General features: G+C 41.2%; 1 protein-coding gene across 1 annotated transcript in view; it reads right to left on the bottom strand.

The window, feature by feature from the left end:
• LOC133632783 (GDNF family receptor alpha-2-like) overlaps positions 1–18730 on the bottom strand; it is a 287070-nt gene that overhangs the window by 142777 nt on the left and 125563 nt on the right. The window contains exon 4 of the mRNA XM_062025454.1: positions 7069–7447. Coding sequence (XP_061881438.1) covers positions 7069–7447 — 379 coding nt within the window. The remainder of the gene's footprint in view (positions 1–7068; positions 7448–18730) is intronic.

Genomic DNA, 18730 nt, shown 5'->3' on the forward strand with positions numbered 1-18730 from the left:
AATGACGTGCCAGGCCACTTAAATAATGTGGCAGACCACATCGAATGAGACGTTGGGCCACAGTAATGATGTGACGGGCCACAATAATTGATGTGGCAGACCACGTTGAATGAGATGTTGGGCCAATATAATGATGTGATGGGCCACATTATTTGATGTGGTAAACCACACTGAATGAGACGTTGGGCCACTATAATGACGTGACAGGCCACCTTAATTGATGTGGCAGACGAGGTTAAATGAGACGTCGGGCCACTATAATGACGTGACGGGCAACTTTATTTGACGTGACAAACCACATTGAATGAATGAATGAGACATTGGGCCAACTTAAATGAAGTGGTAGACCATGTTGAATGACACGGTGGGCCACTATAATGACGTGACGGGACACATTAAATGATGCGGCAGACCACATTGAATGACACGGTGGGCCACAATAACGACGTGTGTGGCCACATAAATTGATGTGGCAAACCACGTTGAATGAGACTATGGGCCCCTATATTGACGTGACAGGTTAATTGATGTGGCTGACCACGTTTAATGAGATGTTGGGCCACAATAATGACGTGACGGGCCACTTTAAATGAAAAAAAAGGTGCAGTTTTCCTTTAAGGGAAATAAATAAAGTTACAATCATTCAACAACAAAAACCTTTACTTGAGATTCAGGTCAGATTCAGTTGGATTTTGTAAAAACAAAAATAAAAACAAATGTTGATTGCGTAAAAAAAAGTTTATTAATTAACGTGAAAATAATACAACTGGACATTATAGCCTGCTTTGACTTTAAGGCCAAATAAAATGTTTATTATTTATTTATTCATAAAAACAGTGATTATAAATTAATGGTCAGAGTGTCCGCCCTGAGATCGGTAGGTCGTGAGTTCAAACCCAGGCCGAGTCATACCGAAGACTACAAAAATGGGACCCATTACCTCCCTGACTGGCACTCAGTATGAAGGGTTGGAATTGGGGATCAAATCACCAAAACTGATTCCTGGGCGCGGCCACCGCTGCTGCTCACTGCTCCCCTCACCTCCCAGGGGGCGAACAAGGGGATGGGTCAAATGCAGGGAATACATTTCACCACACCTCGTGTGTGCGTGACTATCATCGGTACTTTAACTTTAATACAATAGTTGTTTTTCTTGTGCGTGATATGTACTAGAATCTGAGAACAATAAATGTTTTATTCCAGGGAACAGTACGGCTGTATTGTATCTTTAATCTCGCCCAATGGACGTTTTTTCCTCCCTAAAAAGTGAGAAAGTGTGAGTTCCCCAGAAGTTGGAGAAAGTGTGCGTACTTCTTGGAACATGTAAACGCTGTGCAGACATGTCACTAAGAGTCGTATCAGCCGCCTAATCATCCGTCACGGCGGAAAAATGGAAAATGAGCCATTAATGTGTTTCTTCTCTCCCCCCCCCACTTCCGATACTTTTCACACGGCCTTTTATTTTTAGCGATGGGCATTCAAAGGTCTAACGCTGCGGTCGGACTCCATTAGGCTCTCAAATGAGCTTTTAAATGCTTCAAATTATTCAAATGTCCCACGGTTTTTTGTGCTATTAGACTAATGAACAGGCGAGACCGGAAGACCACACACACACACACACACACACACACTTACACACACGAGACGTGTTTTTCACCTGTTCTCAGCGGCGCCGACACAAGCCGACACGTCACGGCTGACTAGGCGTGAATTGAAGGCGCCTGTCTGGATCCAACCGAGTTGCCAACGGAGTCAAAGTGGTGCACTAATGTTTTTTTTCTGCCTAATTGAGCGTTGTCTCACTAACTTAGTCGTCGACGGCATCATCCTGAGTCCGACAAATATACTGTACCTTCCCCCATGTTGGATATACTTTGTTGACCAACTGAATACAATTATTACGGTCACATAAACCCCTTTTTTTCTATTGGCCTTGAATATAAGATGATGAGAATTTTTTTAAATACATTTGAAATAAATAACGACCGGTCTCCAGGGCTCGTGGTATAATCTAGTGTTTTTCAATCACTGGTGTGCCGTAGGAGATTATCTAATTCCACCTATTTGGGTTAAAAATATTTTTTACAAACAAGTAATTATAGTCTGCAAATGATGTGTTGTTGTTGAGTGTCGGTGCTGTTTAGAGCTCGGCAGAGTAACCGTGCAATACTCAGTAGGTGGCAGCCGGTAGCTAATTGCTTTGTAGATGTCGGAAACAGCGGGAGGCAGTGCGCAGGTAAAAAGGTGTCTAATGCTTAAACCAAAAATAAACAAAAGGTGAGTGCCCCTAAGAAAAGGCATTGAAGCTTAGGGAAGGCTATGCAGAATGAAACTAAAACTGACCTGGCTGCAAAGTAAATAAAAACAGAATGCTGGACGACAGCAAAGACTTACTGTGGAGCAAAGACGGCGTCCACAAAGTACTTCCGAACATTCAACAATGTCCCCACAAAGAAGGATAAAAACAACTGAAATATTCTTGATTGCCAAAACAAAGTAGATGCGGGAAATATCGCTGAAAGGAAGACGTGAAACTGCTACAGGAAAATACCAAAAAAAGAGAAAAAGCCACCAAAATCGGAGCGCAAGACAAGAACTAAAACACTACACACAGCAAAACACCAAAAAACTCAAAATAAGTCCCGGTGTGATGTGACAGGTCGTGACAGTACACCTACTTTGAGACAAGAGCTATAGTGATGCTTGGTTATGGTTTGAAATCATATCCAACAATCGCGACAACAACTTTTTACTGTCAACTGAGTTTTGTTTTTTTAATGATTTCTGCTGGTGGTGTGCCTCCGGATTTTTTCAACGCAAAAAATGTGCCTTGGCTCAAAAAAGGTTGAAAAACACTGGTACAATCGTTAACAGTTTTTAGGGGGTCTCCATAGGGGTGTGAGCAAAGAGACACAATACATAACTTCTACAAATGTACTCACTTTAAAATACAACTATCCAGTTTCTGGTGCAGAGCTTTGAGTTAGACCAGGGGTATCAAATGTACGGCCCGCGGGCCGGATCAGGCCCGTGAACAGGTTTTATCCGGCCCGCGGAATGAATTTGCTCTGTATAAAAAACAGCCGATATTTTTGAATGAAAGAAACTGCTGTTGTAAATGTGTCCACTAGATGTCACAATAGCAATTCTTTGTATCTTTGTAGATGATGCTACGTATGTGCAAAATAAACCACATGATGTTAGTGCACCAGTCGAGGAAAATGAGCAAACTACAGAAATAACATCCTGTAATTTGATTTTGATATTTTTATTTTTATTTTGATAGATTGAAAATTAAGGCTTAAGGCTCTGGATGCTGTGGGGCTGTCTTGGTTGACAAGACTCTGCAGCATCGCGTGGACATCGGGGGCGGTACCTCTGGATTGGCAGACCGGGGTGGTGGTTCCTCTCTTTAAAAAGGGAAACCGGAGGGTGTGTTCTAACTATCGGGGGATCACACTCCTCAGCCTTCCCGGTAAGGTCTATTCAGGTGTACTGGAGAGGAGGCTACGCCGGATAGTCGAACCTCGGATTCAGGAGGAACAGTGTGGTTTTCGTCCTGGTCGTGGAACTGTGGACCAGCTCTATACTCTCGGCAGGGTCCTTGAGGGTGCATGGGAGTTTGCCCAACCAGTCTACATGTGCTTTGTGGACTTGGAAAAGGCATTCGACCGTGTCCCTCAGGAAGTCCTGTGGGGAGTGCTCAGAGAGTATGGGGTATCGGACTGTCTGATTGTGGCGGTCCGCTCCCTGTATGATCAGTGCCAGAGTTTGGTCCGCATTGCCGGCAGTAAGTCGGACACGTTTCCAGTGAGGGTTGGACTCCGCCAAGGCTGCCCTTTGTCACCGATTCTGTTCATAAGTTTTATGGACAGAATTTCTAGGCGCATTCAAGGCGTTGAGGGGATCCGGTTTGGTGGCTGCGGGATTAGGTCTCTGCTTTTTGCAGATGATGTGGTCCTGATGGCTTCATCTGGCCAGGATCTTCAGCTCTCACTGGATCGGTTCGCAGCTGAGTGTGAAGCGACTGGGATGAGAATCAGCACCTCCAAGTCCGAGTCCATGGTTCTCGCCCGGAAAAGGGTGGAGTGTCATCTCCGGGTTGGGGAAGAGATCTTGCCCCAAGTGGAGGAGTTCAAGTACCTCGGAGTCTTGTTCACGAGTGAGGGAAGAGTGGTTCGTGAGATCGACAGGCGGATCGGTGCGGCGTCTTCAGTAATGCGGGCGCTGTATCGGTCCGTTGTGGTGAAGAAGGAGCTGAGCCGCAAGGCAAAGCTCTCAATTTACCGGTCAATCTACGTTCCCATCCTCACCTATGGTCATGAGCTTTGGGTTATGACCGAAAGGACAAGATCACGGGTACAAGCGGCCGAAATGAGTTTCCTCCGCCGGGTGGCGGGTCTATCCCTTAGAGATAGGGTGAGAAGCTCTGTCATACGGGAGGAGCTCAAAGTAAAGCCACTGCTCCTCCACATCGAGAGGAGCCAGATGAGGTGGTTCGGGCATCTGGTCAGGATACCACCTCCCTAGGGAGGTGTTTAGGGCACGTCCGACCGGTAGGAGGCCACGGGGAAGACCCAGGACACGTTGGGAAGACTATGTCTCCCGGCTGGCCTGGGAACGCCTCGGGATCCCCCGGGAAGAGCTAGACGAAGTGGCTGGGGAGAGGGAAGTCTGGGCTTCCCTGCTTAGGCTGCTGCCCCCGCGACCCGACCTCGGATAAGCGGAAGAAGATGGATGGATGGATGGAGATTGAAAATGAACCCCAATGCGTTGACTGATGAACATTATCACATCATTTAATCAGAAAGTATAAATAACGACAAATAAAGATAGATTACTATTAACCGTAATATGTACAGTAAGTGTAAAAAAAACCCAACAACATCATGATTTGTACATTTTCAGAATGTGCTTATTCTATTTTTAAACAAAGAAAACAATCTGAAATTGTCTTTATTTTTAAGTTATCGTGCCGCGATTTCACCAGTCCGGCCCACTTGGGAGTAGATTTTTCTCCATGTGGCCCCCGATCTAAAATGAGTTTGACACCCCTGAGTTAGAAGCATCTTTATCACCCAACAAGGCAACCATTTGTATCATTGGTGCACATGTGTCTAAGTATTATATATTGGCAATGTATCATCATTATTATTTACTAAAATTACTACTTATTTTGTTATAATGTTTATATTTATATATTATTTTTTACTAAAATTATAATATATTATTTCTGATTTCTTTCATCACTTATACATTATTATGATTATAATTATGAAAATTATTATTGATAATAATAGGCGTGTCACGATTTAACTTTTTCACTTCCAGAAGAAATGCCAGTTGGAGCCTTAAGTATTGGCCGATACCGACATAAATACATAAATCATATATCATGATATCAGCACAACTCTAAAGTTTCTATTTATTTTAATATTATTTAAATTATTTGATTATATAATAATTATTTTTTACAAAAATTACAATATATATTTTACATTATTTATCATGTATTTAATCAATCATACATACATTATTATTATTACGACTATGATTATTAGTATTAGTACTAATATTAATAGTATTGTCATGATTAAATGTTTTCACTTCCAGAAAAAATAGCAGTTGGAGCTTTAAGTATTGGCCGGTACCGACATAAATACACCATGATATCAGCACAACTTTAAAGTTGCTATTTATTTTAAAATTGTTTCAATTAATTGATTATATTTTATTATTTTTTACATAAAATATAACATATTTTTAACATGATTTACAATTTCTTTAATTACTTATACATTATTATTAATATAATTATCATAATTATCATTAATATTAATAGGGTCGCACGATTGAACTTTTTCACTACCAGAAAAAATACCAAATGGACCCTGATACCGATATAAATACATCATGATATCAGCACAACTCTAAAGTTATTATTTATTTTTAATATTGTTTAAATAAATTGATTCTAAATTATTATTTTTTACTAAAATTATAATATATATATTTTACATTATTTATAATGTATCTAACCAATTATACATTATTATCATTACTACTATGATGATGATGATGATTATTATTATTATTATTATTAATAATAATATTAATAGCAGTGTCATGATTAAAGTTTTTCACTTCCAGAAAAAATACCAATTGGAGCCTTAAGAATTGGCCAATACCGATATAAATATGTCATGATATCAACACAACTCTAAAGTTACTATTTATTTTAATATTGTTTAAATTAATTGATTATATCTTTTTTACATTATGCATAATGTATTTAATCTATCATACATTATATTATTACTACTATGATTGATATTAGTATTAATAATAATATTATTGGTAGTGTCATGATTCAACTTTTTCACTTCCAAAAAAAAATACAGATTGGAGCCTTGAGTATGGATTCTTCAGTCATCATTCCAAGCAACGTTTGTAAGTTTTACAATGTAACTAAAACAATCCTCACTTACTAAACCGTCCCATGTGTGATGCCGGTAGGAGTGTTTTCATGCATATTTGCACATGCTCTCGTAATGTAATGAAGCTACAGTCGTTAGCATTAGCTAATATGCTAACACATTTACGAGTGTCCGTGTTAGTATTATTAACTTACAATAGCATTCATTTTATATTTTTCCAGTTTCAAAAATATCCTCAGTAAATTCACCAAAACGTCACCGTGGAGTTATTGAGTTTGTTTAGCTGATTGCAGAGCTACCTTCTGTAGATAGTGGGTAGCTGTTTTGTTTGATCAGCCGTTTTACTGCCGTGTTACAGGCAATGTTTGGAAACAATTAAGGTATGTAAATAAACATTTACAAAATATTTCTTTGTAAATAACTCATTTCAAAACGTATATATATCTACGACTTATAGTCCGGTGCGGCTAATACATGGAAAAAATATTTATTTATTCTCAAATTTAGTGGGTGCGATGCGATACTACCGATATTTACTTTGCAATTTATCGGATCAGAACCTTGATCCTTTATTAGCTACCTCCAAAAATGGATCATATATCTAAAAAACCCCACCCCTAATTCCCCGTACCTGCAGAGCGTGTCCTGGCGGCAGACCTTCCTCAGCTCCAGACAGTTGGGCGTGTCCTTTTCTCGGTAGGAGCAATCGGGCACGATGGTCTGGCGCCGGCGCTCGGCGCAGCCCTCGGTCTGGCAGGGGCAGAAAAGCAGGCGGTGGCTAAACTCGGCGGGCACGCGGTCCAGGAAGAGCCTGAGCGCTTTGTGGCAGCGCTTCTTGCTGCAGGTTTCCCCTTTGTTGGTGTCTTCCTTGATGCAGGTGGCGATGTACGCCGAGCGGTGCCTCTTGCAAGTGCCGTTGAGGTTGCAGGCTTTGACCGCGTCCAGGCAGGGGTTGCAGGTTCTCTCGGCGTCGGCACAGTGGAATCCTTTCGGGGCCACTGTGAGCATCCCTGAACAGAGAGTTTTAACGTCAATACAGAGACTAATAAAACAGCATTTTGTCCTTACATTCATTTTCTATACTACTTATCCTGTCGAGGGTCAAACCGAGACAAACATACTCTTCAAATTCTGATGATTCACTCTGTAACACCTAACGTATCATAAGTGATACATGAGTTTTTATGAGGGGAAAAAAATATTGCATTATGTTTTGGTTTGCTATAAACATAAAAATATTTTTCTCATCCAGGCTGCCTTGAGGTAATGTTGCAATTGTGCACGACAACAAAGCACGCACGCCTGATAGAAGGCGCTCAAAAGTTAAAGTCTACACATTTTTCAATATGCGCTAGCTTTATGCTAATCCACATTGAACATACCATATAAAAAAAGTTAAAGTACAACTGATAGTCACACACACACTAGGTGTGGTGAAATTACTCTCTGCATTTGACCCATCCCCTTGTTCCACCCCCTGGGAGGTGAGTGGAGCAGTGAGCAGCAGCGGTGGCCGCGCTCGGGAATAATTTTTGGTTATTTAACCCCCCAATTCCAACCCTTGATGCTGAGTGCCAAGCAGGGAGGTAATGGGTCCAATTTTTTTTATAGTTTTTATATAGATGCTACTGATTAGCAATAGCAATTGTACATGGCAGCTTCAACACCTCCAAATTCGGTATTGAAAACTACAACTAAGATGCACATTACAATCAAACAGCTGGTGTGCGATAAATACAACACTTAGGTGCTAATTTACTAAAGGTTTGCGTGTACTAACACACGTGCAAACTTGATAGCCCAGGCAAAGCTGTTCTACTAAAGGTGTGCAAAGTGGATTGCAAAGTGAGTAAAATAAGGCGTGCAGTCCATTTTGCATCTTGGTTTTCATTAATGTGCAAAATACAGGCTGATCAGCAAAACGGCCACAATATGCAAATATAATTACGCGCAATGTGATTTATCAACACTCATTCCCATTTTGCGTTTTATTTAGCGCGTGTCAGAAGGACGCGCAAACTGACAGTTCCACACACGGCTGCAGGATCAGTGCTACGTGTGTTTGTCAACATTTTGGAACGGTAGAAATAAAAACATATTAGACTTAACTGTTCAGCAATAACATTTTATAATTGTATAATGTTGCATCTGACCAGTCTCCCTCTCAGGGAATTAAAATCACCGGTCAATCCCACGTTCTTTCGATGACATATATGCTGAGTAAGAAGGACCATCAGGACAGAATAGGAATATTATCAAGTTTTACTAAAGCTTTAGGAGACCAGTCCAATTGTCCTTTCATATCGACATCTCAAAATGGCCTGCCGTTCAAACGGGCAGAGCCAACATATTGAATACACAAACAGTCCCCCCCAGAAAGGAATGCCTCCCCCTTCTCCAACACTGATAAGATAAGGAGGGGGATGCATCTCTCCCACATTCCAATTCCTCAAGACACTACACAGACGTCTGCGGACACAAGATACAAGCATAGAAAGAGTACAAATGGAAAAATACTAGCGGATTTAAACTATGAATAAATAAATAACTCTTAAACATATATGCACTCTCCACAATAGCTAATAGAGGACTTGAGAAGCTGATTAAAACAAATTCAGTTGATGCATTTTAGTGTACTTTTGTATTTTTTTCATGACTTGCGGTTTTTCCCTTATAGAATATATATTATTAAAATATTTCTTATAAAAAAAGTGAAGTATGTATTGTTTGTGTTTTGAGCGGAGTAAGTGCTTTTTTCTCTCCAATGAGCGCACCTTCGGCAGTAAATACATTTTTTTTAAAAATAGTTTCATTCCTAAAATGCCCATAAAAAGTGGTAGATGTCTCTTGCAAATATAAAAACACCACAGGTAGGAGCATGATGACATAGGTTGACCATATTGTGAAATCCCAAAAAGAGGACACATATATGCGTGCCAAGGCGGGCAGCACGCCAAGGCTGGGTCTAGGTGAAAATTTGCCAATAATACTCGAACTTGCTTTATAAATAATATATTTATTGAAATAAAGCATTTTTTTCTCCTCTGTTGACAGCAGTGTTGGCGCTAGGAATTTTCAAAATGGGGTCCCACAGTAAATTTTTGGGGTCCCACTTTTTTGTAAGCGTTTTGAAAAAAAATTATAAACGTATGCATTATCCTGTTATATCTCACATTCTATATTGTGTTTTGGAAAAATGTTGTCATAAACGTTACTTAATTCATTTAAAAAAAAAAAAAAAAAGTGTATACATATGTAAATGTTTTCAGTTATAAACATTCATTCACTTTCTTCTTTCCTTCATGGATCTGAACTTTACCGCTGCTGGTAGTTTTTTCTATGTTTTTATTTAATAAGTTGTAGGTGTATTTATTTCAGTATAAAAGTGTTTTGCTTCAGTCATGAAATGATGATAATGGTGTGCCAGCGCATACATACATTTTATATTTAACGCTTAAATCTCTGGAGTCTACATCAACTTCAGATCTATCCCTCATTTCAAAATGTTTTAGTTTTTTTTATGTTGTTTTTTTTGTTCGTTTTCCGACCTTTTTTGTCAAACAAAACTATGATTTTAATGGCAAACACACAAAATATGAAAAATCTTCCACCAAAAATATTTTTCAAAGTGGAATATTTGATGTGAAGTAATCGGAACCTTGGATAGGTCATTCATAATAACAGATTTTGATTCAATATTATGTTTTGAGCAATGACAAATTGAAAGAAAAAAAAAACAGCTTTGTTTTATTAGTCAACATTGCAACTTTTTCTAAATTACATTTCACCTTTAAGCTTTTTTATTTCACTTTTGTTATTTTTTTGTTTATTTTAATAGTATTTTTAGAATGTACATTGAACATTAGCTGTGGGTCGCAAATGGACACTTTTGACACCTCTGCTATAGATAATAAAAAATTAAATCTGATAAATCTATGGATAAAAAGCAGAGCCTGGCGACGCATGCGCGTTTATCATAACTCTCTCGCTCTCTCTGTCACTGCCTCTCCCTCACGAATGCTGCTGCGTGCGCACAGCTTCACAATTTGTTTTGTTTTCAACCCCTTCTTAACCCTGAACGTACATTGAAAATACACGCAACCCTAACTCAAAATGCCGGACATTTGAGGCATTTAGGAAACTCCGCCCGGACAGCCCCGCAAAAGAGGACATGTCCGGGGAAAAGAGGACGTATGGTCAGTCTAGATAACATGAATGTGCAGTAAATGATGGAGTGTTTCCATGGTGACGCTCCGTATAGCACACGCAAAATCCTCACTTAAATAAGGCGGTCTGCACCAATTTACAATTGTACACGCAGTCTTACAGACTGCGCATGCTGTTCAGTGTGTGGTATTTGCATCTTAGTGAATCAGGCCCTTACAGTATACACACTTTGTAGGCCTCAACAACAAAAAACAGACTGGCACATTCAGCTTTACGGCAAAGACTACTTCCTGACGATGGCAAAACCCAGTTGTCTCTACACTAGTGCCATCTAATGTCTTGGAATTGCAACTGCATGCAAAGTCTACTATAATAGGGTGGTGAATCTTTGAGCACCACACGATTCGAGTCGATTCTTGGGGGTAACAACACGATTCAGAATCGATTCTCGATTTCAAAATCAATACTTTTTTAATAAGATTGGGTGTCAGTTCTACACTATATTGCAAAAAGTATTTGGCCACCCATCTAAATGATGATAATCAGGTGTCCTAATCACTTGCCTGGCCACAGGTGTATAAAATCAAGCACTTAGGCATGGAGACTGTTTCTACAAACATTTGTGAAAGAATGGGCCGCTCTCAGGAGCTCAGTGATTTCCAGTGTGGAAATGTCATATGATGCCACCTGTGTAACAAATGCAGTCGTGAAATTTCCTCACTCCTAAATATTCCAAAGTCAACTGTGGGCTTTAATATAAGAAAATGGAAGAGTTTGGGAACAACAGCAACTCAGCCACCGAGTGGTAGGCCACGTAAACTGACAGAGAGGGGTCAGCGGATGCTGAAGCGCATACTGCAAAGACTTTCTGCACAGTCAGTTGCTACAGAGCTCCAAACTTCATGTGACCTTCCCATCAGCCCACGTACAGTACGCAGAGAGCTTCATGGAATGGGTTTCCATGGCCGAGCAGCTGCATCTAAGCCATACATCACCAAGTCCAATGCAAAGCGTGGGATGCAGTGGTGGAAAGCACGTTGCCACTGGACTCTCGAGCAGTGGAGACGCCTTCTCTGGAGTGATGAATCACGCTTTTCCATCTGGCAATTTGATGGACGAGTCTGGGTTTGGAGGTTGCCAGGAAAACGGTACATTTCGGACTGCATTGTGCCGAGTGTAAAATTTGGTGGAGGAGGAATTATGGTGTGGGGTTGTGTTCAGGAGTTGGGCTTGGCCCCTTAGTTCCAGTGAAAGGAACTTTGAATGCTCCAGGATACCAAAACATTTTGCTCCCAACGTTGTGGGAACAGTTTGGAGCGGAACCCTTCCACTTCCAACATGACTGTGCACCAGTGCACAAAGCAAGGTTCATAAACACATGGATGACAGAGTCTGGTGTGGATGAACTTGACTGGCCTGCACAGAGTCCTGACCTGAACCCGATATAACACCTTTGGGATGAATTAGAACGGAGACTGAGAGCCAGGCCTTCTCGACCAACCAGCGCATTGGTGTGTGACCTCACCATTGCGCTTTTGGAAGAATGGTCGAAAACACTCCGCAACCTTGTGGACAGCCTTCCCAGAAGAGTTGAAGCTGTAATAGCTGCAAAAGGTGGACCAACATCGTATTGAACCTATGGGTTAGGAACGGGATGGCACTTCAAGTTCATATGTGAGTCAAGGCAGGTGGCTTGGCAATATAGTGTATAATTAACTACATTCCTCCACAAAATAGACAAACAGCTCTGATAAATTTTCACATTACCAAAAAGAGAAATGGTTTTGTTGAATAAATTCTACCCAAACATTTAATAAAGTCAAATACAAGTAAGGCAATTAGAGAAGTATATTTTTTAAAGTAAATCTGTACAGCAGATATGATCATCTATATCAGGGTCCCCAAAGTACGGCCCCCGGCGTCCAAAATCCGGCCCACGGGAAGGCACAAATTTAAAAAATAAATATATATATATATATATATATATATATATATATATATATATATATATATATATATATATATATATATATATATTTGTATTTATTTTATTTTTATCATTATTATTATTATCCTCTATATTATTATAATATTATCCTCCATTATTGTCCTTTCTAATCCATTTTCTACCACTTTTTACTCTCGGTGTCTCCTAGCCGCTGAGGCAAATCACAGTCTAAAAATGCATTTTCCCATCGATAACGTGACATCATCACGCTCGGAATATATATACGTATAAATATATATATATGCTAAATGTTTTTAACCCAATGCGGCCCCCGAGCCAAAAAGGTTGGGGATCCCTGATCTACATCCACAATAGTGGCTGGACAGGAAAACTAAAAAATACCAAAAGTAAAATGTATGTATGGAGATTTTTCTATGTATTTGAAAAAATTTAAATAAAATAAATACATTTAAAAAAATGAAATATATATTTATTTATTTTAAATAGATTTTTGATGTATTTGAATCGATTTTCATTCAAAAATGTTTTAGTTTTTTTGGCACCCCTACTATATAATACTTATTATATACATACTCAGAGGTGTAAAAAAAAATCAAGATACAACAACAGGGTGGCACAGTTATCATTATCTCTGTGTTGAATGTTAAATAAAATATTTTATAAAATTAAATATTCCAATATCAACCAATTCATATTTATGACCACACTAACACACACACACATGGGCACCGGTACCAACTCCTTCCCGGTTCGAATGTGAAAGGTACACATCCTTACACAGGACTGATTCCCAATTATTTACTATAGACGGATCATCAGTTTGATTACATTTGTTCCCCTGCCAAAAGGTGTGTGGACAAATGAAACCGAGCCATAAATACAGTAATAACCACATCCATACTGGGTCAACACCATCCATCTGATATAGATCACAAGCGGCTCAGGAGCAACATGGATCAGCAACAACAAGAAACAATGAACCTTGTGCTTGTTCCACACGCTTCATTGCAAGTGTTGCTCACACTCAATATCGCCTGAGCTCGTCTCAGTGAGTCACTGGAGAGACGACGGAAATATTGATTGGATCTGGAAACAACCCTAAGTGAAACATACCATGCTGCAATCAGTGTGCTACATTCCAAATGAGATGTTTTATACATTGTTCAGTCCAAAATATAAAAACACTGCTTTCCATAAGACTTCGTGGGTACGTGTGCAAAACAAGAACTCATTTAATCTTGGTGCAGTTCGGAAAGGAAATTACCAGTTTGATTGTTATCGTTAGTTCATCAAGCCAGTTCCTCCAGAATTCCCTTAGCGGTGATGGGCACTAGCAAGCTACATGTAGCTAAGCTACGTAGTGTAAATTTCGGACTATAAACTGCAACTTTTATCCTACACTTTGAATACTGCGGCTTACAAAACGGTGCGACTGTGAGGAACTCGCATGGCTGCAGTTTGTGTGTCCCCAAGATGCAAGAACCAGGAGGAGGATGTGCAGGTAAGATGATTTTAATTAATATAAACAGAAAATAAAGCAGTCTTGCAGAATTGTTCCAAACATAGAAGTCTATCATCGAGCACTGAGGAGTGCTCCAGCGAAAACATAAATAGACATATGCTGATTGGCAGCAGGTGTGGACCGGCTGCCAATCAACGGCAGGTGAGGAGAAAACAGTGCTCCGCGGAACAGGAAATTTAACAAAATAAGAGCACTGACCCGAAGTAATACAAAAACCAAGGAGACAAACAGAAATGAAGTGACCGATCGTCACAGGACCCCCCCTCAAGGAACAGATTCCAGATGTTCCCTGGAAACAAGAATGGAAAAAGTCCAAAAATTACGGGAGGGTGGAGGGAGGAGTTGGTGGAGGGTCGCCAGGCCAAATGTCCTCGCAGCCAGCGAGGGAGCGTCAGGTGGCGGCGACGCGTTGAACGCCGCTGCCACTGGCGAGGTGGGCGACCGCGGAACGGCCACATTAGTGGCCGACAAGGAGGCGGAAGCGCGTGGTACCTGAGCACCAACAGCTGCAAAGGTCCACACGCAGGTTCTGCAGATCGCGGCAAACAGCGCGGAGGAAGTCCATAACACCGCCGCGTCTTTGGCGGATGAGGAGGTCACACAGCCGGCGGCGACGATGACGACAGCGCCATGGGAGGAGTCTTCGATAGCGGCACCGTGCAGTGTCCCGCCGGTGACGCGGAAGATGTCTGCGCCGTGGGAAGGCGCGCCTGGGAAGATGAAGGTGGCGGCGATGATGTCTCCGTGGGAGGAGACGATGGCGGGGATGACAGCGGGGTGTGCTTGGCTGCACCGCTGCTGGTAGTAGCCCCCCCTCCAGTAGGCGGATGCCAGACGCCGTCCACCACAGGGAGAAGGAGTTCCGGGTTGCTGATGTCCCCCGGTGCGAAAACCAGGGACGGGCGGTAGGGGGCCAGGAGGAGGGAAAAAGACACGTCCCTCGCCGAGTCCCAGCAGGAGGCCAGGAGGGACATCATGGAAGGCTCCACTGGAGCCTTCGCCGGACTGGCAGGACGAGCGGGTGCTGGAAGGGATAGCAGCCGTGGTGCAGCTGCTGGAAGCTGCCTTGGAGCAGGAACGGGTGCTGGGCGCTCAGCCGGTGTTGGTCGTTGTGGCGCCGCGACCGGCGTAAGACGCGGGGCTGCGACCGGCGTGCGACGCGGTGTGGGAACCGGAGGTCGACGCGCTGGCACAGGCGATTGCCGTGGAGCCGGGACAGGATGCACAGCAGGCGACAGGGAAGATGGCGGCGGTGGCCGCGCCGGTCGGAGAGCCGGAACCGGCGGCCTAGCCGGGAGGAGGGAAGGCGGCAGTGGCCGCGCCGGTCGGAGAGCCGGAACCGGCGGTCGAGGCGGAGGGAGAAGGTCCGAGCCTGCTGTGGGCTGGGACCGCACAAACCTGGTTTTCAAGTCCTCTATGAATTGTGCGGTCCAGAACGTCGGCTGTGCGTCGCCGACAGGGGTTCTCGCGAGGACACAGCATTCTGGCTCGATGATACTGTGAGGAACTCGCATGGCTGCAGTTTGTGTGTCCCCAAGATGCAAGAACCAGGAGGAGGATGTGCAGGTAAGATGATTTTAATTAACATAAACAGAAAATAAAGCAGTCTTGCAGAATTGTTCCAAACATAGAAGTCTATCATCGAGCACTGAGGAGTGCTCGAGAGAAAACATAAATAGACATATGCTGATTGGCAGCAGGTGTGGACCGGCTGCCAATCAACGGCAGGTGAGGAGAAAACAGTGCTCCGCGGAACAGGAAATTTAACAAAATAAGAGCACTGACCGGAAGTAATACAAAAACCAAGGAGACAAACAGAAATGAAGTGACCGATCGTCACAGCGACTAATCTGTGGATTTATTTTTTCCGCTAATGGCCATAATGTTTTGTGTTCAATAGTTTTCATCATACCCAAGCAGAGACACTGAAATAGCGTGTTATTGTTCGTGCTACGGCGCCATCTTTTGGATGAGTTTGCTCACTGCAGGTATTGCGGGTTGAAAATGCACTTCCTGTTTTAATGCCTTAAACTGATATAGCGTTTCTACTCGTATGGACTCTTCATTCATCACTCCAAGCAACGATTGTATGTTTTACAATATAATTAAAACAATTCTTACATACTAAACCGTACACTGCAAAAAGTCAGTGTTCAAAGACAAGAAAAAAAAACTACAAAAATTAGGGGTATTTTATTTGAACTAAGCAAAATTATCTGTCAATAGAACAAGAAAATTGGGCTTGACAAGACTTTCTAAAGCAAGTAAAATTAGCTAACCTCAATGAACCCAAAAATACCTTAAAATAAGTATATTCTCACTAATAACAACTGTACTACTATATGAGTATGTATTTTCTATTGTTTCATTGAAAATAAAACAGCAAAGTCCATTTGGCTGTCATCTGTTTTTATATGAGACACAATTGTGTCAAAGTCATGATTTTTTTTTTCATGCTTAAAATAAGAAATTATTACTTTAAAAAAGTAGTTTTATACTTGTGAGTGTTGATGACACATCTTTGCAACAGTTGATATTCTAGTTTCAAGCATGTTTTACTCAATATAGGTCATAAAATCTCAGACAAATTTCGCCACACCTAGTGTGTGTGTGACAATCATTGGTACTTTAACTAACACATTTACAAATGTCTTTCTTAGTATTACTAAATGATTTGGTTTACAAACCTTTCATTCAGCCATTTTGTGTCCGGCAGCACAGTTATAGAGGGCGGGCTGCTTATTTAGTTAACTAACAGTGCTGTTGTTTTTTGGCCTTTAAAATCATACTCTGGCCACTTTATATTGAATCAAATGCATAGGGGAAAATAGGGCCCTCAAACTGTGTTTCTTAACACATTGTTTGGCCATGAGCTCCCCCTAGAGGGCCGCAAAAAAATATGTGTTTCTCATCTGCGGTCCGTATGTGCCGCAGCGGTACCTAATTGTAATACACTTTTCCACCACTTGTGGCAGTAATGACAAGAATAAACAAACAGAAGAAGTCTGGAGCTGAAATCATAGAGAAGTTCCTTCAGCGCAAAAAATATGACTAAAGTGGTGAAGATGTATTTTCATTTGCACTTTAATTCCTTTGACAGTTTATTTAGGAAACATAATACTATTTTATTTAAAGATTTTGTTGTCCTTTTTACATTTTTCTACTGTTGCTAGTTCAATGTGAGTCCAAAGAAAACAATGGACAAGCAATGTCTGGTCAGAAACATTCAGGAAGTCTCCTCAGCGTTGTCGACACCCTGCACGACAAGATAAACTGACGAGGTCAAATGGATTTTATTTTGTATTCCTAAGCTTTGTGGCGACCTGCGGTTAAAGGATTTTTGTGATTTGAAGCTGTGAGTGCACCACACAGCTAGTGACAGTGTGTGTACGTGTCGGCAGGGTGGCTGAATAAGAGGACAGTCTAGCTCAGTGTCTCATTGTTGGGCCGCCAGCGCCTCCTAGAGGGCTGCCCAAAAAAATAAAAAAATACATATACACACACACACACACACACACACATATATATATATATATATATATATATATATATATATATATATATATATATATATATATATATATATATATAGCCTCCTCTCCAGTACACCTGAATAGACCTTACTGGGAATATATATATATATATATATATATATATATATATATATATATATATATATATATATATATATATATATATATATATATATATATATATATATATATATATATATATATATATATAAACATATATACATACACATACTTATATATATATATAAACATATATACATATATATATATATATATATATATATATATATATATATATATATATATATATATATATATATATATATATATATATATATATATATATATATATATATATATATATATATATATATATATATATATATATATTCCCAGTAAGGTCTATTCAGGTGTACTGGAGAGGAGGCTACGCCGGATAGTTGAACCTCGGATCCAGGAGGAACAGTGTGGTTTTCGTCCTGGTCGTGGAACGGTAGACCAGCTCTATACTCTCGGCAGGGTCCTTGAGGGTGCATGGGAGTTTGCCCAACCAGTCTACATATGCTTTGTGGACTTGGAGAAGGCATTCGACTGTGTCCCTCGGGAAGTCTGTGGGGAGTGCTCAGAGAGTATGGGGTATTGGACTGTCTGACTGTGGCGGTCCGCTCCCTGTATGATCAGTGTCAGAGCTTGGTCCGCATCGCCGGCAGTAAGTCGGACCTGTTTCCAGTGAGGGTTGGACTCCGCCAAGGCTGCCCTTTGTCACCGATTCTGTTCAGAACTTTTATGGACATAATTTCTAGGTACAGTCAGGGCATTGAGGGGATCCGGTTTGGTGGCTGCAGGATTAGGTCTCTGCTTTTTGCAGATGATGTGGTCCTGATGGCTTCATCTGGCCAGGATCTTCAGCTCTCACTGGATCAGTTCGCAGCCGAGTGTGAAGCGACTGGGATGGGAATCAGCGCCTCCAAGTCCGAGTCCATGGTTCTCGCCCGGGAAAGGGTGGAGGGCCATCTCCGGGTTGGGGAGGAGACCCTGCCCCAAGTGGAGGAGTTCAAGTACCTCGGAGTCTTGGTAACAAGTGAGGGAAGAGTGGATCGTG

The sequence above is a fragment of the Entelurus aequoreus genome, linkage group LG17 (genome assembly GCF_033978785.1).
Source record: "Entelurus aequoreus isolate RoL-2023_Sb linkage group LG17, RoL_Eaeq_v1.1, whole genome shotgun sequence".
Classification (NCBI taxonomy): domain Eukaryota; kingdom Metazoa; phylum Chordata; class Actinopteri; order Syngnathiformes; family Syngnathidae; genus Entelurus; species Entelurus aequoreus.